At 41.4% G+C, this 23,944-nt stretch overlaps 1 protein-coding gene across 1 annotated transcript; it reads left to right on the plus strand.

The window, feature by feature from the left end:
* Positions 1-9,793: 9,793 nt before the first annotated feature.
* On the plus strand, positions 9,794-23,928 carry LOC129025719 (adenylate kinase isoenzyme 6-like). The gene is given in 2 exon segments (XM_054473364.1): positions 9,794-9,895; positions 23,389-23,928. Coding segments are annotated over 2 exon segments (642 nt in total).
* The last annotated feature ends 16 nt before the right edge of the window (positions 23,929-23,944 follow it).

The raw sequence follows: 23,944 nt of genomic DNA on the forward strand, positions 1-23,944 counted from the left end.
CAAATTAAGACCAACTTTTGTGCGTTTCGCATCTCAGATGGTTGTGCAGGTGCTCAAGTGTACGGAGGAATCCTAAACAGTCCAGAAGGAGGCCTTGGCGTTCTGTGCAAAGTTTTTGCCACTTTGCTGTGGGAGGAGTCTGTCTTTCTTGACCGAACACTTGAGGTTATGTGATTGTAAGATTCCAAATGTGCATTTCAACATCAGATCGTGACGGGCAACTTGTTTTGTGATGAATAGCACTATAAGTAGAATACATTCTATAGAGAAAGGATTCTTAGCCAGGGATACACGGCGGGGCTTCAGAGGCTCTGGGAACATTCCCTGTGTATGTGTGCATTTTACTAGAGAGAGCTCCTAATTTTTATAATATTCTCAAAGGAATTCATGCTCAAAAATATCATTAAAAAGCCATTGTTCTCAGGCCAGGTGCAATGGCTCATGCCTGTAATCCCAGCACTTTGGGAGGCCAAGAAGGGCCATTCACCTGAGACCAGCCTGGCCAAAATAGTGAAACCCCATCTCTACTAAACATACAATTTTCTGGATGTGGTGGTGCCTGTCTCTAATCCCAGCTACTCGTGGGGCTGAGGCAGGAGAAAATCTGGAACTCGGGAGGTAGAGGTTGCAGTGAGCAGAGTTCAGGTCTCCCATCTGCTTTTGCAGAATCAGAAAATGTGATTGCTGCAAGGCTTGAGGGGACGATGCAGGGGACTGAAGGGAGAGGGCCAAAGGCTGAAGGGACAATAGCTCACCCTGGAATGTTTTCAAATTTAGTGGAGATGACGCAGGAAACAAGTTGACTCTGAAAACGTCACAGAATTCAGTGTTATTGCTTCTTTGAAAGGTGGGTTGTTTGTGGTTTTTCCTCAACACTCATTCATATACTTCAAATAAGTGCCATTTAGTTTCATACAATTTATATATACCTGGTTTCACTGCATCTGGAGAGATTCAGGACAGTACTTGTTAATGAGAAGTCCCAGGGTGGAGCTACAAGGCACTCTCCATTGTGAACTCTAATAACTTGAGACAGGTCTCATTGAATTTAGAAAGTACATTTGGCCAAGTTTGAGGACACACACCCGTGACACAGATTCAGGAGGTTCTGAAGACGTGTGCCTAAGGTCATCAGAACAGTTTGATTTTATACATTCTAGAAACACAGGAGACATCAATCAATGTGTGCAAGATTAACATAGGTTCGGTATGCAAAGGCAGGAGAACTTGAAGCAAAAGCGGGAATTCTCAAAGTGAGGAGGGGACTTCCGGGTCATAGTTAGTTGAGAAACAAATGTTTTTAATGACAAAAATACTTAAGATTGACTGCAGAACTGGAGGCAAATTCATCATATTTGTATTAGTTCTTCTTTTTCATGCTACAATTTTTGGAGGGATTTCAAAAGGCTCAGATGCACATTACACATGTGGAAGGTTTGTATCACAGCTGAGCAACCTCAAGATTAAGAAACCTCAATCTTGTAAAAGTAGGTTACATGCAAAGGTGTCCAACATTTGCCTCACAGAGAAAACCTGTCTTTTTTATATTGGTTGAGTAATTTATCTGCCATTCACCTGAAAAGAAAAAATTACTACCCTTTTCCCAGGCTATTTCTGTACAAAAATCTTTGAAAAATACCCTGGAAAAGGAGAGATATGCAACCTAAAAAAATAACAAACAACAAACTCTTAAAGACTTTTGGAGAATTATATCTCAGCAGCATGCATCCTTTCCATTAAATATTACACTAACCAATATTCTGATGTAAAAGATCCATTGAAGATTTTTAACATGAAGACTAACTTTGGCTGTTTTGTGTTGTGAGATTGTCAAAGATTGTAAGAGACAGGAATAAATACAATTACCAAGGACTTTAGAGACATTAGAGAAATGGAAGTTGGAGAAATGGATTTTTTCTTTTTCCTTTTTTTTGAGATGGAGTACTCTATCTCCCAGGCTGGAGTGCAATGGCACTATCTCAGCTCACTGCAACTTCCACCTCCCAAGTTCAATTGATTCTCCTGCATCATAGCTGGGACTACAGGCTCCTGCCTCCCTGCCCAGCTAATTTTTGCTTTTTTAGTAAAGACAGAGTTTCACCATAATGGCAAGCCTGGTCTCAAACTCCTGATATCAGGTGATCCACCCATGTTGGCCTCCAAAAATGCTGGTATTACTGGCATAAACCACTGTGCCAGGTACCAGAAATTAAAGTTCTATTGTGAAATGATGTAATTCTGGCTGAGTGAATGACAGGTGAGAAGAAATGAAAATAATACACAATTGAACATATTTAGAACACAGTGAAATTAGCTGGCTTATTGGAAATAGTTAAATGACTACCAGTGTAAATAGTGTATTTATTCTGAATGAATTGATAATCTAGATTTGTGAGATAAAATCATTATTTTTACAACACAGAAACATAAACTGCATTTCCATATACCAACAATAAATTTGAGAGTAAATTAAGAAAACAACTGGTTGCAACAACATTGAAATAAATATAATGCTTAGCAATAAATTTAATAAGGAGGAACAAAACTTGTACAATGAAATCTACAACATAAGAATATTTATAAAATAAACTAAAAAATATTTAAATAAGTGGCAAGGAATTCCATGTTCATGGACTGGAAGCCTTAATAAAGTTAAAATGACAATATTACCCAAAGTAGTGTTACAAAGGTACTGTAATCCCAATTCTTAATTTTTTCCAACTTTTCTTCTGCAAAAACAGAATAGCCCATGCTAAAATTCATATGAAATTTGAAGGTACTCTGAATATCCAAAATAATCTTGAGGAAAAGAACAAAGCTAGGTGGCTCACATTTTAAACAAGAACATAAAAAACTGCTATAATTAAGTTTGATACTGCCATAAAAGCAACGATAGAGAGAAAATTAATAAAATAGGTAACTCCAAAAAAGAAAACCTTGCATAAATTGTTGATTGTCTTTTGACAAGTGTGCCTAAACCATTATGTAAAGGAAATGATAGTTTGTTCAACAAGTGAGGCTGGCAAAACAAGTCCAAATTTAAACCAGTAAGTTTAAATCTTTATCATATTCCATGTAGAAAGTTAAAACAAAAATCGATTCAAGACACAAAAATAACTGTTAAAACATTAGTGGTTTCTGATGGTTGTTTTTATTTATGTGGGTCAGTACTACCATGAACAACTTCATACACACTATGTATAAAACTTAGAAGAGATAAATGCATTCCTAGACACACACACACCCTCTCAAGACTAAGCTAGGAATACACTGATTTCCTAAACAGACCAATAACGAGTTCTGAAATTGAATAAGTAATACATAGCTTGTAAATCAAAAAGAGCCCTGGACCTTATGAATTTACAGCCAAATTCTATGAAATGTACAAAGAACAGCTGGTACAATTCCTACAGAAACTATCCCCAAAAAATGAGGAGACATCCCCCCCCCCAACTCATTCTATGAAGTGAGCATTATCTTGACATGAAAACCTGGCAGAGACACAAGAAGTGTAGAAAACTTTAGGCCAACTTTCTTGATGAATACCAACACAAAAGTTCTGAACAAAATGTTTGTAAACCAAATCCAACAGCACATCAAAAAGATAGTCATCATGGTTAAGTAGGCTGCCTCCTTAAGATGCAAGATTGATTTGGCATATGTAAATCAGTCAATGTAATTCATCACATAGACAGAATTAAAAAGAAAACACAATTATCTCAATAGATGCAGAAAATAATAAGAGCCATCTATAACAACCCCACAGCCAATATTCTGCTGAACGGGCAAAAGCTGGGAGCATTACTTTTGAAAACCAGTACAAGGCAAGAATGCCCTCTCTCACCATTTCTATTCAACATAGTATTGGAAGTCCTGACCAGAGCAATCAGGCAACAGAAAAAAATAATAAATAAACAGCATCCAAATAGGAAAAGAGAAAGTCAAACTATCTCTGTTTGCAGATAACAAGATTCTATATCTAGAAAACCCTGTAGTTAGAACTCTAAAACTTCTTTAGTCAATGAACAACTTCAGCAAAGTTTCAAGATACAAAATCAATGTGCAAAAATCCCTAGCATTTCTCTCCACCAAAGATAGCAACACTGACAACCAAATCAGAAAGGCCATCTCATTCACAATTGCCACAAAAATAATAAAATATCATGTAATACAACTAACCAAGGAGGTGAAAGAGCTCTACAATGAGAATTGCAAAACACTGCTTAGAGAAATCGGAGAAGACACAAACAAATGGAAAGACATCCCATGCTCATGGATGGGAAGATCCAGTATGATTAAAATGGCTATACTGGGCAAAGTAATTTACAGATTCAATGCTATTCCTTTCAAATTGCCAATGAAATTATTTACAGAGCTAGACAAAACTATTTAAAGTTCATATAAAACCAGAAGGCAAGGAGTGGTGGCTCATGCCTGTAATCCCAACACTTTGGGAGGCCGAGGCAGGCAGATGGTGAGGTCAGATCAAGACCATGCTGGCTAACACAGTGAAACCCTGTCTTTACTAAAAATACAAAAAATTACCAGGTATAGTGGTGGGTGCCTGTAGTAACCCAGTGACTTGGGAGGCTGAGGCAGGAGAATGGCGTGAATCCAGGTGGTGGAGCTTGTAGTGAGCTGAGATCCTGCAACTCCACTCCAGCCTGGGTGACAGAGTAAGACTCTGTGGAAAAAAAAAAAAAAGGCACAAAGAGATGAGGCAATTTTAAGCAAAAAGAACAAAGCTAGAAGTATCATGTTTCCTGACTTCAAACTATTCTACAAGGATACAGTAACCAAAACAGCATGATACTGATACATATACAGGCACATAGAGAAATGGAACAGAATAGAGAACCCAGAAGTAAGGCTGCACATCTGTGACCATGTGATAATCAACAAATCTGACAAAAACAAGCAATAAGAAAAAGATTACTTATTCAATAAATTGTGCCTGGATAACTGGTTAGCCATACGTGGAAGATGAAGCCAGATCCCTACTATACACCTTATACAATAAATAAATAAATAAATAAATACATAAATACATAAATAGATAAATAAATTCAAGATTGAGGACTTAAATATAAAACTGAAATGTATAAAACCCTAGAGGACAATCCAGACAATAAAATCCTGGACATAGGAACGTGCAAAGATTTCATGACAAAAACACCAAAAGCAATGATAAGAAAAGGAAACATTGACAAGTAAGATGTAATTAAACTAAAGAGCTTTTGCATACCAGAAAATAAAACTATCAGCAGAGAAAATGGAGAACCTACTGAGTGGAAGAAAACATTTGCAAATTATGCATCTGAAAAAGATCTACTATCTCAGCATCTATAAGGAACTTAAATTTACAATAAAAGTAATCTCATTAAAATGTGGACAAAGCACATGAAAAGACAGTTTTCAAAAGAAGACATGTATATCACCAAGAAGATTATGAAAAAAACCTCAGCATCACTGATCATTAGAGAAATGAAAATTTAAACCACAACAAGACAGCGAGGTTCGGTGGCTCATGTCTGTAATTCCAGGACTTTGGAAGACTGAGGCAGGCAGATCACGAGGTCAAGAGATCAAGACCATCTTGGCCAACATGGTGAGTCCCCATCACTCCCAAAAATACAAAAATCAGTTGGGTGTGGTGTGTGCACCTGTTGTCCCAGTTGTTCAGAAGGCTGAGGCAAGAGAATTGTTTGAACTTAGCAAATGGAGGTTGCAGTGAGCTGAGATCATGCCAGTGCACTCCAGCCTGTTCACAGAGTGAGACTCCATATCAAAAAAGAAAAAAAAAAAAAGAAAGAAACCACAATGAGATGTCATCTCACACTAGTCAGAATGGCTATAGTTAAAGAGTCAAACAATAAATGTGGGCAAGGTTGTAGAGAAAAAGGAACTTATGGTGCAAGTGTAAATTAGTTCAACCATTAAGGAAAGCAGTTTGGTAATTCCTCAAAGAGCTAACAGCAGAACCATCATTCAATAGTTCTGCTTGCAATCCCATTACTCTGTATATTCCCAGAGAAATAGAAATTATTCTAACTTAAAGACACATACATGCAAATGTTCATTGCAGCCCTATTGACAACAGCAAACACATGGAATCAATCTAAATACTATCCGTAACAGATTAGATTAAGAAAATGTGCCACATACACATTACAGAATACTATGCAGCCATAAAATAAAGAGATTATGTCTTTTATGGCAACATAGATGTAACTGGAGGTTATTATCCTTAGCAAACTAACACAGGAACAGAAAACCAAATACCGCACGTTCACAGTTTTATGTAGGAACTAAATAAGAACGTACGAACTCAAAGATGAAAACAACAGACATTGGGGTCCATTTGAAGTTAGAGGGTGGGAAGAGGGAGAGAAGCAGAAAAGATACCTATCAGGTACTGTTCTTAATACCTGGGTGATGAAATCATATGTACATTGAACCTCTGTGACATATGTTTACTGCGTAACAAACCTTCACATGTACCCCCAAACCTACTGTAAAAGTTTTAAAAAGTTAAACTTTAAAAACTCTTAGGAAAAAGAAAATGCAAAAATCTTACAACATTAAATTTGCTGATTGTTTCTTGACTGTTACACCAAAAGCATAGGCCACAAAATGAAAAACATAAATTGGACTTGACTAAAATATGAATCTTTTGTGTTTTTTTGATATGAAAACACTCTGTTGTTCATGTATTTTGATACCAAAAAAAAAAAAACTCACTACTACTAAAATTTGGTACAAAAAGCATGAACAACAGAGTGAAAAGACAACCAGCAAATGGGAGAAAAGATTTGCAAATCATGTATCTGACTAGGTACATAAGGTGTAATATAATAAGCAGAAAATATAAAGAACTTCTAAGACTCAACAACAAAAAAAAAACAACAGTATTTATAAAAAGGAAGAGGACTTGAATCTATATTGTGTCAATAAGCCTACAGAAAAATGCTCAGCATCACCGGTCCTGAGGGACATGCACATCAGTACCACAATAAGGTACCACGTTACATCTATTAGGGTGGCTATATAAAAACCAAAACAACAAAAACGAAAAAGATGCTGGCTAGGATATGGGTGAAGTGGAACCCTGGTGCATGGCTAGTGAGAATGGTTTATCAACTGTGACCAATGGTTTATCAACTGTGATCAATAGCTTGGCAGTATATCAGAAAGTTCCATATAGAATTACTGTATGTTTCAGCAACACGTGACCACTTCCATATGTTTCAACTACAGGTGTATCCAAAATAATTAAATGCAAAGACTTAATCTGCAACCTCTGCCTCTGGGGCTTAAGTGATTCTCATTCCTCAGTTTCCAGAATAGCTGGGACTACAAGGATGCACCACCATGCCCAGCTAATTTTTAAATTTTTAGTGGAGACAGGATTTTTCCACGTTGCCCAGGCTGGCCTTGAACTCCTGAGCTTAAGTGATGTGCCCATCTCAGCCTCCCAAACTTTTGGGATTACAGGTGTGAGCCACCATGCCTGACCTCTGTTATTCAATTTAAGAACTGCATGCACAGATGTGTTTGGGTTTTTAAATTTTATTCACTCATGCACTGATACTTTCACACCTATTTTTATAGCGGTATCATTTACAGTACAAAATGTAAAAACAAATCCAGATATCTTCTAAGAGATAAACAGATAAAAAAAGTGGTATAGATACACAACGGAATATTATTTAGCCTAAACATGAATGCAATGCTGCTGGGCATGGTGGTTCATGCTTATAATCTCAGGACTTTGGGAGGCAAAGATGAGAGGATGTCTTGAGCCTGGGAATTTGAGACCAGCCTGAGCAATATAGCAAAATTCCATCTCTACAAATAGTACAAAAGTTTGCTGGCCTTGGTGGGGTGTGCCTAGAGTCCCAGCCACAGGGGAGGTCCATGTGAATCAGAAGGATCGCTTGAGCCTGGGGAGATTGACACAGCAGTGAGTCATGATTGCATTGCTGTGCACTCCAGTCTGGGTGAAAAAAGAGACACAATCTCAAAAAAAAAAAAAAAAAAAAATGCAATGCTGATACATGCTACTATATGGATGAAACTTGAAGACATTATACTACATAAAACAAGCCAAATACAAAAGGATAACTATTTAATGTCAAATTTTGTGTGTAGGGGAATGTCATATGAGGCTGTCCCATTCTGAGGAGGAGCAGATTGTTGGGTTGTTAGAATACTGATAGCTCACGTTTACAAACCAGGTCATGGTTGGTAAAGGAGGAAGGCAAAGGCAGCTGTGGTACTCATCCACCTGAATTGATTGTTCTGTGCCCTGGAGCTGTTATCTGGTGACTTCCAAGGCTGAAGGTCTGTGCAGACATAAGTCTATGCCTCATCTGGGGAGCAGAAGGTTGCATGGGTTATAAGGAGTATCACTGATGGCCAGAAATAGCTCTAAGTCTTCCAAATCTGGCTGCCAGTTACTGTCTTTGCAGAGCTCCACACAGGAGATTGACAAAAAGTTTTAATCCGGTCACACTCTGTTTCCTCTGGTGCAGGGCAGAAGCTTGCTGTTGCCAACAAGGGCCAGCACTGAAATGAGGTGAGTGGAAGAACAGAGGGTTCTCTAAACCAGCCCAGAGATCACTGAGAAAGGCCCCCTGCGCAGACACCGCCATGACAACCCAAAAGGGCTCTGTCCCATATATTAACACAGACATAGTTATTGACATAGAGGTAGATATTTGTTCTATTCCTTCTATTTCCCTGAATAAGTCTAATACAAACTGTAACTAGCAAAAGACTGCATAAATTATCAAAATCATACTAACAAGAAAAGTCGAGAATCAGATGGCTTCACTGATGAATTGTTTTAAACATTAAAAGACGTAAACCAATTTTTCTCACTCTAACAACTGCAGTTAGTCAATGCAATATACCAACTCAGTAGAATGATTTTTAGGGAAAAAAAATTATCATCTCAATTGATGGAGAAAAAAATTGACATAATCCGAAAGGTTTTTATAAGAGCATCTAGTAAACTAGATATAGACTAAAACTTCCTTAACATTAAAAAGTACCAAAAAAAACCTCAAAACTACCATTACATGCAATGGTGAAAGACTAAAAGCTTTCTCCTTAAGATCAGGAACAAGACAAGCATAGCTGCGTTCATTACTTCTGATCAAAATTGCAATACAAATCAGGTGAGAATAATTGAGCAATACAAGAAAAGAAACATTTCAATTGGAAAATAAATAAGCTTATTTCTACACATAGATGTTATAATTTTACATATATAATTAAAATCCTAAGTAATAATAAAACTGTTAACACTAATAATCAAATTCTGCCAAGTTGTAGAAAAGAGATCAATATATACACATTAATGGAATATAATTAAGGGTCAGGAAATATATCCATACATGTATAGAGATGGGGTTTCACTGTGTTACCCAGCATGGGCTAGATCTCCTGACCTCGTGATCCGCCTGCCTCATTCCCCCAAAGTGCTGGGATTACAGGCGTGAACCACGGCTCCTGGCTGGACTCCCTTTAATTTTTAATAAGACAGAATGGAGATCCCTGGGGCCGCAGCTCCTCCCACGCACACTCGGAGTCGGTTTTTCTGCCTTTATGACCCACTGGGATCCCTGAACAATCTGGAGAGTATTCGGGGCTGTGGACGCACAGCAGAACTCCGCACAGGGAGAGGACAGGACTGCACGAGGTGGGATGCGGGGACCCCCGCTGCTAGCCCAGCCACCATCTTGCGGCCACAGGGGACTGACCGCCAAGCTGCACGGATGACTCGGAGATGACTGTGGAGGAGCATGTACTGCCGGTTTCACAGCCTGATCTCTTCTCTTGGGATGCCGAACCCCCGTACTCACTATTTCACAGCTTGCAGGATGTCCTCGTATCTTAGCTATGCATCACAGAGACTGTAAGCTATTAACAGAGACTGTGAGGAAGTCTCCTGGAGCTGCCAACGTGGAGAAGATTCCCAAGTTCCCGTACAAGAGAGAGAAAAAGTTCCTGCCAAACGCCGGAAGCCACGCCCTCCCTTCCTCTCCAACTGCGTGCCTGATTGGGCGGTTGCCACGCCACCTACACTGACTGGATAAAGTTCCAGGGCACACCCACTCCCGCCCCTACCCCCACGCTTTCCCCTACCCCCACTCCCCATCAACCTTAGTGCTTTTTTTTTTTTTTTTTAATTAAAATCTGGGATACATGTGCAAAACGTGCAGGTTTGTTCCATAAGTTTACATGTGCCATAGTAGTTTGCTGCACCTATCTCAAACTCTTGACCTCAGATGGCCCACCCACCTCCTCCTCAGAAAGTGCTGGGATTGCAGGCATGAGCCACCGTGCACCTCTACTGCACCTATCAATCCGCCATCTGTGTTTTAAGCCTCACATGTTTTAGCTGTTTCTCCTAATGCTGTCCCTTTCCTTGACCATTCTCAGACAGGCCCCAGTGTGTGATGTTTCCCTCCTTGTGTCCATGTGTTTTCACTGTTCAACTTCTACTTATGAATGAGAACATGTGGTGTTGGATTTCCTGTTCCTGTGTTAGTTTGCTAAGGACGATGATTTCCAGTTTCATCTATGACCCAGCAAAGGACATGAACTCATCTTTTTATGGCTACAGAATATTCTATAGTGTATATGTGCCTAATTTTCTTTCTTCAGTCTATCATTGATGGGCATTTGGGTTGGTTCCAAGTCTTTGCTATTGTAAACAATCCTGCAATAAACATATGTGTGCATGTGTCTTTATAGTAGAACGATTTATAATGCTTTGGGTATATACCCAGTAATGGGATTGCTGGGTCAAATGATATTTCTTTTCCTAGATCTTTGAGAAATTGTCACAATGTCTTCCACAATGGTTGAACTAATTTACACTCCCACTAACAGTGTAAAAGCATATCTATTTCTCCACAGCCTCACCAGCATCTGCTGGTTCCTGACTTTTAAATACTTGCCATTCTAACTGGCATGAGATGGTATCTCATTGTGGTTTTGATTTGAATTTCTCTAATGACCAGTGAAAATAAGGTTTATGTTTTTTGGTCATGTAAATATCTTTTTTATTATTTATTTACTTATTTATTTATTTAGACGAAGTGTTGCTCTGTTACCCAGGCTGCAGTGCAGTGGTGGGATCTCAGCTCACCGCAATGTCCGCTTACCAGCTTCAAGCGGTTCTCCTGCCTCAGCCTCCCAGAGTGCTGGGATTACAGGCCCGAGACACCTCACCCAGCCAAATGTCTTCTTTTGAGAAGAGTCTGTTAATATCCCTTGCCCACTTTCTCCTGGTATTGTTTGTTTGTTTTTTTCTTGTGAATTTGTTTATGTTCCTTCTAGATTCTGGATATTCAACCTCTGTCAGATGGATAGACTGCAAAAATTTTCTCCCATTCTGTAGGCTGCCTGTTCACACTGATGACAGCTTCTTTGGCAGTGCAGAAGCTCTTTAGTTTAATTGGATCTAATTTGTCAATTTTTCTTTGTTACAATTGCTTTCAATATTTTAGTCATGAAGTCTTTGTCCATGACTATGTCCTGAATGGTATTGCCTAGGTTTTCTTCTAGAGTTTTTATGGGTTGGGTTTTTACATTTAAGACTTTAATCCAGCCAGGTGCAGTGGTTCACCCTTGTAATCTGAGCACTTTAGGAGGCTGAGGCAAGCGAATCACAAGGTCAGGAGTTCGAGACCAGCCTGGTCAACATGGTGCAACTCTGTTTCTACTAAAAATACAAAAATTTATCTAGATGTAGGGGTGGGTGCCTGTAATCTCAGCTACTAAGGAGGCTGAGGCAGGAGAATTGCTAGAAAGGTATTTCCCTTTCTATTTGAAAATGGAGGTTGCATTGAGCAGAGATCAATCCACTCTACTCCAGCCTGGACAAAAAAGTGAGACTCCATCTCAAAAAAAAACCCACGAAACAAAAAAACTTTAATCCATCTTGAGTTAGTCTTTGTATAAGATGTAAGAAAGGGGTCCAGTTTCGGTTTTCTGCATATTCCTAGCTGGTTTTTTCAGCGCCATTTGTTAAATAGGAATTTCTTTCCCACTTTGTTTGTTTTGGTCAGGTTTATTAAAGATCAGATGGTTGTAGATGCATGGTGCTATTTCTGAGGTGTCTGTTCTGTTCCATTGGTCTATATATCTGTTTTGTACTAGTACCATGTTGTTTTGGCTGTTATAGCTTTGTAATATAGTTTGAAGTTGGGTAGCATGATGACTCAAGCTTTGTTATTTTTGCTTAGGATTGTCTTGGGTGAACAGGCAAACAGGCTCAAATAGTTGGAGTCACATGTCCAGAGTATCACAGCTAATTAAGAAGTGAGCTGAGACTTGAAATGCATTTGTTCTTCCCCTTCCTTGATCTGTTGCATAACACATCTTAGCAGCTATTTAAAGGTAGGAAGTAGAACATTTGGACACTTTTTTCACAACTTTTTAAGCATTTTGATAAGGTAGTAAAGACCCTCGTCCCATCCCTGAGCCCCTCTCTTACCACACTGCACACCATTGCTGACCACATCGTGAGGTGGCCATAGGGAATCAGGTGGGAAGCAAGGGCTGGGAATAAATAAGCGAGAATTATATTGCCCAAATTTGTAAATCTAAGAAAGGCTCCTCAACCATTCTGTGTGAGGAGGTTATGCCACGGTAGTTGTGACCTGACTGTGCTGCATCTCAGTTTGATTTCTGTTTTTGAGAATCACTGTATTACTCTTATTAATGGGGGTAATTCTCTTTCTTTTTTCCTTTATTATTATTATACTTTAGACTCTATGGTACATGTGCGCAATGTGCAATTAAGTTACATATGTATACATGTGCTATGCTGGTGTGCTGCACCCACCAACTCGTCGAGGGGATAATTCTCTTTCTACTTGAAAATGACCAACTGTCCTCTGCAGGTTCTCTGATTTGACTTGCTAGGTTAGATTCTGAAGGTAGTGGTGAGAAAATATTTGGGCCACATTTAGAATACCTCAGTCTCAGCTGGAGAATATACAGAAATTTCTTAATACTATCTAACTGTTTTCTCAATAATCATTATATTTAACTCTGATAGCTTGGAGGGCAGGGCTACACACAGATGACACAATCTTCAAAGTTTAATTTTGTTGTAAGTATTTTTTTTGTTTCATTTTGCTTTGTTTTTGGATATAAGGTCTTGCTCTGGTGCCCAGGCTGGAGAGCAGTGGTGCGATCATAACTCATAATTTGGATGTAACGGTTCTTTAAAAAATATATTTTTGGCTGAGTTTGGTAGCTCACAGCTGCAATCTAAAAACTTTGGGAGTTGAATGTGGGATGATTGCTTGATCCCGGAAGTTCAAGACTATTCTGGGCAACATAAGTATGCTCAGTCTCTAGAAAAAGATTTACAAATTGTCTGGGTGTAGCGTTGCTTGCCTGCAGTCCTAGCTACTTGAGAGGCTGAGGTGGAAGCATCACTTGAGCTGAAGAGTTTGAGGCTACAGTGTCCCATGATTCAGCCACTGCACTGCAGCCTGGGTGACAGAGTGAGACCTGTATTTGTATGTATGTGTGTGTGTATATATATAAAAATATGTATGTTAAAAAATTCAATCATGGGAGATAAGTGAAAGCCCACAGTGGGGGATGTGGAGAAAGGCTAGTATGGCTCTTGCAACTCAGTGAGACTTGGTTTTCCATCTTGAAGAAGTGCCCATCCACAATGACACCATAGCCTAGCACAAGTCAGTTCTCACACTACGCCTGCTGGGATACCACTATGTACCCTTTTTTAAAAAAGAAAATCTTTCACCTAAGAGAAAGAGAGTAGAAGAGGAGGGTTTCACATTCATAGCCTTCTTTTTTTTTTTTAATGAAACAACAGCCACTTGTCATAGGAGTTGTCAAAAGGTGACCGACAGTAATACACTTAAGGAATCAACCAAAGAAAATAGGCCTCTCAGGTGAGGAGAAGGCAGAATGGTAACTAAACCCAATCCATTCTCAGATTTGCATGGTGAAGACATCTCAAGAACAGGTGTTAGCTGTGTGAACTGTGTTCACTGGACAAGGCCAGGGGAAAGGAATTTCTAAGACATAGAGCACTCTCTAAACACTTCAAAAGACATTCACTTATACACGTGGCTGATGACATGCTTGCTCTGAGGAGGGACTGCTGAGCAACAGCCACCAGCTGTAAAAGCTGTAAACTCTTCCTCTCATAGGGTCATGCCACCCCCACAGACACCCCCTCCCCTCCGAGCACCATAGGCTCCAGTCATCAGATGCACCTGAGGGACTGCCTTCCTCCCATCTCATTAGCTCTCCAAGAGTGTCCAGATCACTCTAAAACCTACCCTAGGATGGCCAGTTGTAGATTCTCCTCCATTCTCCCAGCACAGTGTGACTCCTGAAGAGTGCTGCCCAATCCTCTTACCTCAACTCATGTGTCAAGGGCCAGTGCCTGGGCAGTTAGATGTCCAGTGACCTAACAGGCTTAGCATGCCCAGGGCCTAGCCCCACAACCTGGCACCTCTCCCCCACCTAGCCTTCATGCTGGCTTTTTCTCTTCTGTCACCAATGTCAGGTGAGGTTCCCCAGAGCCACACTCATGAGCCTGGTAAGTGACAGTTGGGTAAACTCCTACTAAGTGCCTGTTACTCCACCCACTTATCTCCCACATAAATGACATTATAAGCATAATTTTACATTTGATTAAATTTATACATATTCTTCTTTTCATAACATTTCTGACAACAGCCCTCACAACCAAATGAGTCTGGGTTACAGAGCACATGGGTGAGGCTGCTGCAGCAGGTTTCACTTCCCTTATTCCAATGTGAAATGAAAATGTGATGGTTTAAAGACAAGAAAAATTTATTTATCAAGTATGGGGTTGCTGCACTTGCTAGTTCATGCTCACTTCCTTTGAAATATTGTATCTGGACAGAGCATATTCATAAGTAACTCTATGCAAAACCCCAGACAGAAACAACTCCTTCAGGCTCGCAGGGCATCAACCTCTCCCTTCATGTTGGGCTCTGACAGCAGGAAAGATAAGGAGCACAGACAGGGGTGACAGGGAGCAGCCTCGGGCCTTAGGGATCCCTAAACTTGCCAGAGCTGGTCTCTGTAGATGGGGCTGTGTGGCAAGGATCAGGTATGGAGCTGGGCTCCACAGAGAGGTGACAACCACTCCTGTATCTCTAAATTTCCACCAGGATCCATGATCCAGCCCTGCTTTCCCCTGGGCCCTTCACCCACCCACCCTCACTGTGTGTTAGGTGGCTCAGGTCCAAATGGGAGAATAATACATTCAGACAGTAGCTTCTGGGTATTCCCATCTGATATACAAGGAGTAAGGAGACAAGTCAGAGCCTGTGGTGGTGCCTCTTGATATGTCTGAGGGCAGGCAGGCCAGGGTTGGGCACATAGATGTCTACATGTCCACCACTGCTGACTCCCTCCCTATCACTCAGAGTTACAACCAGACCAGGCCTATCATGATTAAAAAAACCACTGCAACTCTCATCCTGTCACAAAACTAATGTGCACCTAGTGCCACCCCTACACAGATCCCTGGCTTCCTATTCCAGAACACAGAAAAGCCTCTTATCTTTTCTATTTAAAATCCAAATTTTAAGCGAGATTGAGCTTGGGGATAATGGCAGCAAAAGCAGCAGCCAGATGTATTCACTCTAGGTGTATACACTCATGGCTTGGGCATGTTCCACAGTTGTTGGAGGATGAGGCTTTGGAGGCACCTGTTTGCCAGCTGCTAACTGATATCCACACACTCCATTCATGTGTCTTCATTTAGACCTCTGCATCAAATATTCCTTGAGCCATTGCCAACACATCTTTTGGGAGATGTCGTTAATTGCAGAACCAGCCCCCACTTGTTCTAGAGGCATTCTGGAGCTATCTGGTCAGCTCCTAATCCCCCAGGACATAGGTGCTGTCCTCTTGCCAGTGCTCACATCCAGCAGTACCATCTCAGGATGTTTTTTTCAAACACAAGCAGTGTGAGGTAGCAGGCATGGCATGACAGGCTCAGGACCACGGGCAGCTGATTCCTGGAGAAACAGCACAGGGCAGATGCATCTGTGGGTGGTGCCATAACAAGTGAAGAGAGCCACAGCTCCTGCCCCCCACAGCCCCAGCCTAGATGATGTTCAAATCTTCCCAGATGGTATTGGGGTGCCTGATGCCCATCACTCACCCGCTAATTAGCACTGCCTTGTGTTGGTTACTCAGGAGAGGGGGTGGGGGGTGTAGATCCAGGGTGGGCACCGCCTCACAGCCAGAGTCCATCTGATGGCAGACAAGCAAACAAGCCCAGGCAGTTCTGCTCTAGACACTTGGCCTCATCACCTCTGGCTGCACTTTCTGTGTATACGTTGCACAAAGGTAGCAAAAAGAGGTCAACAGTAGCTGTTGTGTCATGAAAGTCTATGCCACCTTAAGATCTTCTAAAATTTTGTTGTCTGAAGCCATCTTTCTTCTAATAAAATGTTTACAAATACACAAATACAAGCCTGAAACTAGTATAAATGAAATATTAGGATACTTTAAACCCATAAATAAATAGACAACATGAAAACAGTCACTGTTTGGTTGCAAAGCACACCCTCAGGAAGCAATGCTCAGATGAGCAGGCAGCCCCAGATCCCCTAACCCATGATGCTCTGTCCCACTTTGCAAAGCTTCTCCATTGGCCGGTACCCACTGCTTTCTGGTGAGATGTCCAAGGTGAAGTGAGTGCTGAAGGCTGTACAGCTGATGGAGCTGACTGCCTTGCACACATTGAAAATCACCCCCTGGCTCCAAGGGTCAGCTGTGGTGACACCTCTTGATGGGAGGTAGTGCCAAGCCACCATCAGTGTGCCTGGGCTGCCCTGATCTATACACCCCAGCTCCTTGCTGGGATGTCTGTCTGCTTCTTTCAGGGCCTGGGTCATGAGCCACCTCTGGCAAGGACCAGCTTACTGGACAGGCTGGGCACTCTCCCCCAGCATCCTCAGCAGCCCTGCCTATGCTGTCACCTGTGCTGATGATCTCCAAGGTAAGATTAGGGGAAATTTTTCAAGGCAACTCTTTCCCCCTAATTTCTCAATCTTAATAACAGCACTGATAACTTTTATGCCCTAGTAAGCTGAACCTGTAAGACAAATGATCTCCTGCCTTAGAAGGGCCAAGGTTGGGCAGTGTGTGCCCAGGTGAGAGCCCATTGGTTGTTATTGAAGGGGGAGAGCTGGATGGACCTGGCTGCTTAGCCTAGTGAAATGTAGGGCCTTCTCCTTCCAGAGAATCAAAGTCTCCAAGGCCAGAAAGAGATGCTTGGGTGGTCTTCCAAGAAGCAGAAAGCTAGAAGGCCTTGCAGGGAACCCCAGACAGCCTTCGGGGTGACTGAGAAGGCTGGATTCATTCCTGCTTTCCTTGGTTTCATTCTGTCAGCAAGAAAACCTGCCTGCAGATGGTAGGTGGGACTGAGGCTGCCAGTCAGTCACTAGAGTCTGTAGGCACTTTGATTGTGGTTCTTTTTTGAAGCAGCCACTCAGGCTAGTTCTTGCAGAGCAGTTCCCTCATTGTCTGCAGCTCCTTGTTTCAGTCCTGGGACCATAGAGGGACAAGGGAGGGAGGCAAAGGCTCAGCCTGTGCCCCACAATGTGCTCTGAGAAGTCTCCCTTCTCTTTCTTTCTTTTTTTTTCCAAATGGAGGAGAAGTCTCTTTTGTTACCTGCCTATGGACAACCTCAAACTTCCAAATGAACAGACCCAGCATGGAGCCTCCAGGAAAGTGCACAGAATTCTGTCTGGTACACAGGAGGAAGGGGGTACTAGACACTGACGGCAGGATCAGTCTGCATGACCCTGTTCAGGAATGTTCTCCTCATAGTACAGCCTCAAGGTGTAGGCATTCTCTGTGTGCATGCGGTCTATGGCAGCCTCTGCCTGGGGAGCCATCCAGCTGCACACATGCAATGGAGCAGTGATCTGGGTGAGTGTGTGGTTCTGGAATTCGTGACAATTAGGGGAGAGGGAGATACACAGCCCACTGAGCCCAGAACACTGCCATAAGCTACTTCTCTGAGACTTCCATCTGCTGTAGGATCTTCTTGCCCCGATAATCTGCACTGAGGTCAGATAGAAGCAAATGGCCACCACTCTCAGGGATGCCCCCTGTCATACTGACAGCTCCCTAGAGGGAACTCAAGCAGTGGGGGTAGATTGTTTGGCAGAAACTCTGGAGTTTTGGCTGGCTGGTTCATCCCATAAGCCCCTGTAACTTGACACATATCAGGGGGAGATGAAACAGTGACATTACATTTTATTTTATTTTATTTTATATTTTATTTTATATTTTACTCTATTTTATTTTGTCTATTCTATTCTATTCTATTCTCTTCTCTTCTCTTCTCTTCTCTTCTCTTCTCTTCTCTTCTCTTCTCTTCTCTTCTCTTCTCTTCTATTCTATTCTATTCTATTCTTTGAGAAGAATCCTCACTCTGTCACCCAGAATGGAGTGAAACAACATGATTTTAGCTCACTGCAACCTTCACCCCCCGGGTTCAAGAAATTCTTCTGCCTCAGCCTCCGAGCAGCTGGGACTACAGGCATGCATCACCATGCCCAGCTAATTTTTGCATTCTTAGTAGAGATGGAGTTTCATTGTATTGGCCAGGCTGATATTAAACTCCTGACCTTGTGATCTGCCCACCTTGGCCTTCCAAAGTTTTGGGATTACAGGCATGAGACACCATACCTGGCAGCCTTACCTTTTCTTTCTTGGCATGACAAAGTGTTTTATGAAGTTCAGGCTGTGGTACTTGAGCAGCTCCAGTGGGGAATGGCTTAGGAAGCAAGGGCTAGTGGGTTTGGGGTTGAGCAATTGGCTGTAGGCCTACAAGGAGGAAGTGGGCACTGAGCAAGTGCCCTGGTTGTGTGTCCACAGACCCAGAAAAAATGACATCCCAGGAGTTTGTGGGGAGCTGGCAGAGACTTACTGGACCCAGTAAAAGCCCCATGTGGATGCAGTGATGGGGCCCTTCTTGTACTAGTCTGTAATTACAAAGAGGTACATGAAATCCCCTTGCATCTTGCAGTTTCCAGAAAGTGGGTTTCAGATGCTCATGCTAATCACTTTTTGGCACTGAAAGCGCTTCAAGAATGGTCAAGTAGAAATAAGCCCTTCATCTCACCTAGGACCCTCTTCTTTGCTCCCTTTGGGAGTTCCACCTTCCAGTCTTGGCTCTGGAGACACCATGGTCCCTCCTGGGTCACTGGCAGGATGTACTCAGGAGGCACACAGTCAGTGAGGCTCATCTCCAAGCCATTCTTTCACTTCCTACTGTTTGAGGGACTCAAGGCTGGTGGTAGCACAGGGCCACCCAAGGCCAGCTGTCTCCACCTAAATTTGACCCTGGTTTGAGTGCCTCTAGGCCAGACCCCTCCAGGTGGGAAAACCTGGTCCTCAGCCTCTGGCCTCCATGCTCCCCTTCCCTCTTTTCAATCCTGGCCCCAATGTCTCCCCCACCTCTCAGGTCATTGGAGAAGATACTCGGGAAAAACAAGCAGTTTAGTCAGCCCTGCTGAAGTTGGCAGATGGGTCCAGGCTCTTAAGCTGCTCTTGGAAGTGGCTTATGTGGAAGCAGGCCTTGAATAGTGTGTGTAGCTCTTTCAGGGAGAGGGATGTAGGATGTTACCAGTGCCCTGTACCCTAAAACATCGCATCTAGCACAGATAGTTTGCAAGATGCTTTCTTGGGTGATTTTAATTTTCAACTTTAGGCTTCCATTTTCAAATTCCATAATGGACACATTAGTTGGGGTTCTAATTTCAACACACACACACACACACACTCTCACAGAAACACACTCTCCTGTCTGCTGGTGGGCAGAGATCCTTTCTTATGAAGAATCTTCTGCCAAATCCCTCTGAATCACATGTGGGTCTTGAGGAGCAGACAAGGCTAACTGCTTTTTGTCCACTAGTGTCTTGGGTAGGTGGAGTATTTAGAGCTGCCTTTTTGGGCAGCCCTAATGCAGGGGTGTGCTGAGGACTCCCCAGGGCCTCCAACTTCAGGACTATCTTCCAGTGTGTGTTTCACTGAATTTTAATGGTGGCTGTTTTGGGAAAGAAGAAAGGTTCTGTGATCAACTACGGGCACCATTGAGCTACAAATCTTTTCCACAATTCCTCTTAGCAAGCAGGTAAACCCTGGGAACATGAGTGGCTTTTCCCCAGGGAATATGAGTACATGAGAGATTTTGCTTTACAACCAGGTGAATCTCACCACAGCAATTGGTGCTGTACTGGGCAGATTTCTTCACTCAAATACTGTGAATCTTTTTAAGTTTTTTTTTTTTTTTTCCCACAAGACATCATTTATCTTTACAGAATTTGATTGGGCTGATATCAAGCCTGGCTTGGTACTGCCGGATTTTTTTAGAATCACAACTCCGCTCTTTAACTTGTGGGCTATGAAGTTATAAGGTGTTGGTGTGACAGGCTGAGAAGGAGGTCTGTGCTCCAACCCTACATTCACATGCTTATTTGTGACACAAGACCTCCAAGGATTGGGGAAGTGCTGCCTGGCCCTTCTTTAGGGGTCCCTCCTCTGGGCATTCTACCCAACTTCCAATCCAGCCTTCCCTCATACACAGCCCCAAGACCTCCTGCAGCTCCTCACTGTTTTGCAGCCCTGGGAAGTGTTTTGGCATGTTGCTGTTCACTTGCAGTGAGAAGCAGGTGCAGTGACACATTTCTTCATGGACAATAAGCACTGGCTAAATCTCCTGCAACGTCTCCCTAAGGCACACCTGCAGGCAGATGGCCCCAACAACTCTGATAAGAAACCGCATGGCTGGAAGCAAGGACTTGCGATTTCCCCAGCCCAAAGCCCTGAGAATCTTTCCCAAAATTCTCAGTTTTCCATTTTTTGAGTATTTAATTCTTTTTAGAATCCCAGGCCCCCTCTATACATGCCATGCCTACCTACACCTGTCTGTCTGTGCAGAACAGAGCCTGGCCACACTGACTATTCTTGCAGACCAAGAAAAATCCCTATGCAGAATAGAGGGTGATGGAAAAACTAAGGGAGACAAAATGGCAGCTTTATCTCATCCCTTGCCCAGTGTTAAGGTCCCCAGGGCAAACAGCTTTTGCCTTCAACTTCAAGCTAACAGCATACAAAATACATTGATTTTAACTTCCACCACTCTCTTACTAATGTTACAAATTATATCGCTATATATTGTGTGTATTTTCACAGAGATTTAAGAATTTTATACACCATTATTATTACAACAGCAAATTTTATATCAGTGTATATATTTATATTTAACAGAGAGCTTTATATTTTCTTACGGCTTTATGATGCTGTCCAGCATCATTTAATGTTTCAACATAATTGACTATCCTAAGCATTTTTTTCTAGGGTTATTCTAGTAGTAAGCAACCTTAGATTTTTTATTTTAAACTTAAAAACGTTTTATTTTTTCTAATTTTTGAAGTACAGTGTTTTCCAGATCAATTATTCTTGGTTACTAGTATTTTTTGTTTCATCACAGAAACATGTAAGGTTCTCAGCATCCCCTCTTTTTCTCCCAAATAACATTTATGTCATTTTCTTCCTATATTCTTTTTATAAGACTCTTTCCCTGAATATATTGGTTTACTTGATGATGTCCAGTAAGTCTCATATTTCACACTCATTTTTTTCCAAAAACTAGTTTCCAGGCCTAAATATTTGTGAATAATATATGTTTAATTTTCTGATTCTTTTTTTGCTCCATTTTTTGCTATTGTGTCTCTGTAGTGAATTTGTAAATGCCAGTTATTAGATCCTTCAATGCCACAATTTCTGTTGGGTTTTTAGAAAAAGGTTTCATCTCTTTGTTGATATCACATTTTGGTCATTTATTATTTTTAAATATTATTCAATTGTTTATTTTTGTTTTATTTTTGTTCACTAAGAACTTTTAATTGTTTTTAATTCTTTATCAGATATGCAAAAATCTTCATTTCTTAAGAGTCAACTTTTGGATATTTATTCTGTTTCTTCCAGTGAAGAGTATTTCCCACCTTCTTCATATGAATTGTAATTTTTTTATAAGATCTGGAAAATTATACAATGTACATCAAATCTAGCATTTAAAGCCTGCCATGGCTGGGCACAGTAGCTCATCCTGTTATCCCAGCACTTTGGGGTCCAAGACGTGCAGATACTTGAGGCCAGAATTTTGAGACCAGCCTGGCTAACATAGCAAAACCCGTCTCTACTGAAAATACAAAAAAATTAGCTGGGCATTGTGGTGTGCACCTCTCATCCCAGCCATTAAGGAGACTGAGACAAGAGAATCGCTTGAACCCAGGAGATGGAGGTTGCAGTGAGCTGAGATTGCTCCACTGTACTCCAGCCTGGGCTACATAGCAAAACTCTTTCTCAAAAAAAAAAAAAAAAAAAACCCTACCTTAGTAAAGGGGGATATTGACAGCAATCAGCCAGGCTATAGATTCTGGGCACTTCACAGATGCATTCTCGGTATGTCTTCTATAAATCTGGGTGTAGTTCTCAGTTAAAGATAATTTGTTTCATTGTTTTTAGATTGATTACCTATTTTCTTCCCCAGTTGACTGTCTGTGGTATTGCAGCCTCTCTAGTGCTGCAGTTTTCTTTCTTCTCATCAGACACAACTGTTGTCTGTATGACTCCATCATGTCCTTCAGCACTCCATGTCTATTCATTAGGCAATCTCTTGAAAGGAAAAACATTTCAACACATACACTACAGCTTTAATTCTTTCCTGATGAAGATGCTGGGAGTTTGGCATTTTCTGGTGAGCCCAATTACTATTGTGGGGAAGAAAAAAAAACTCTGGTGGATAGTCTGTAGCAAAGAAAAAATTCCTGCATTGTGAAAAGAGAGGAGGCAACAACCATATACAAAGCAAGGTGAAAAAAAATGAGCATGTAAACCATGGGAGAGGTCCAAAGGTCACAGAGAAAGCCAGAGTTTAAATATGGTTTGGTCATCTCTGTTCTAATGGAAATTGTTTTAGAAAAGCCTAATTTTATTTTTCTTGCTGTCACAGAGAAACATGTTCCTGTCCCATGCTTACTATGCTCTTCAATCTTCTATGGCTTCCTTTCTCCCTCCCAGAATCTTCCAGTGCATTCACACTGAAAACCAAAGTCCTCCCAGAATCTGTAAGAACCTACATGATCTGACTAGTTTTCATTAGTTTTGGGAATCTGGAGAAATCTGCGCACATTTCTGGAGACCTCTATGTTATGTAATTTTTAAATAAATATGTGGTTTCTCAAGTCAAAGATGTGTGAAGGGTGTTGTGGAGGTATTGAGAGGCATTGGGATTTCGTTTGGAAATTCCAAGAACAATAGTGCAAAGGACATGTGAGCAAGGCACTCAGGAGCCATCGCGGCAAGCCGTCATTGCTTCTCAGCATCCTGCTTACCAGTACCCCACGGGTTGGAAGAACCATAGTAGGCAAAGAACTTGCATCAATATCAGGACTGAAATACATTGATGTGGGTGATTTATCTTGATAGGAGCAACTGTATGATGGCTATGATGAAGAGTATGATTGTCACATTTTAGATGAAAACAGAGTAGTTGATGAGTTAGATAACCAAATGAGAGAAGGTGGAGTTATTGTTGATTACCACTGTTTTGATTTCTTCCCTAAATGCTGGTTTCATGTAGTTTTTGTGCTGAGGACGGATACCAATGTATTGTATGAAAGACTTGAAACAAGGGGTTATAATGAGAAGACTCTAACAGACAATATTCAGTGTGAGATTATTCAAGTCCTTTATGAAGAAGCCACAACATCCCACAAGGAAGAAATCGTGCATCAGTTGCCCAGCAATATACCAGAAGAGCCAGAAAATTATGTAGATCAGATTGGATGGGTGCAGTAGCTAAAGCCTGTAATCC

This window comes from Pongo pygmaeus, chromosome Y, assembly GCF_028885625.2.
Source record: "Pongo pygmaeus isolate AG05252 chromosome Y, NHGRI_mPonPyg2-v2.0_pri, whole genome shotgun sequence".
Lineage (NCBI taxonomy): Eukaryota > Metazoa > Chordata > Mammalia > Primates > Hominidae > Pongo > Pongo pygmaeus.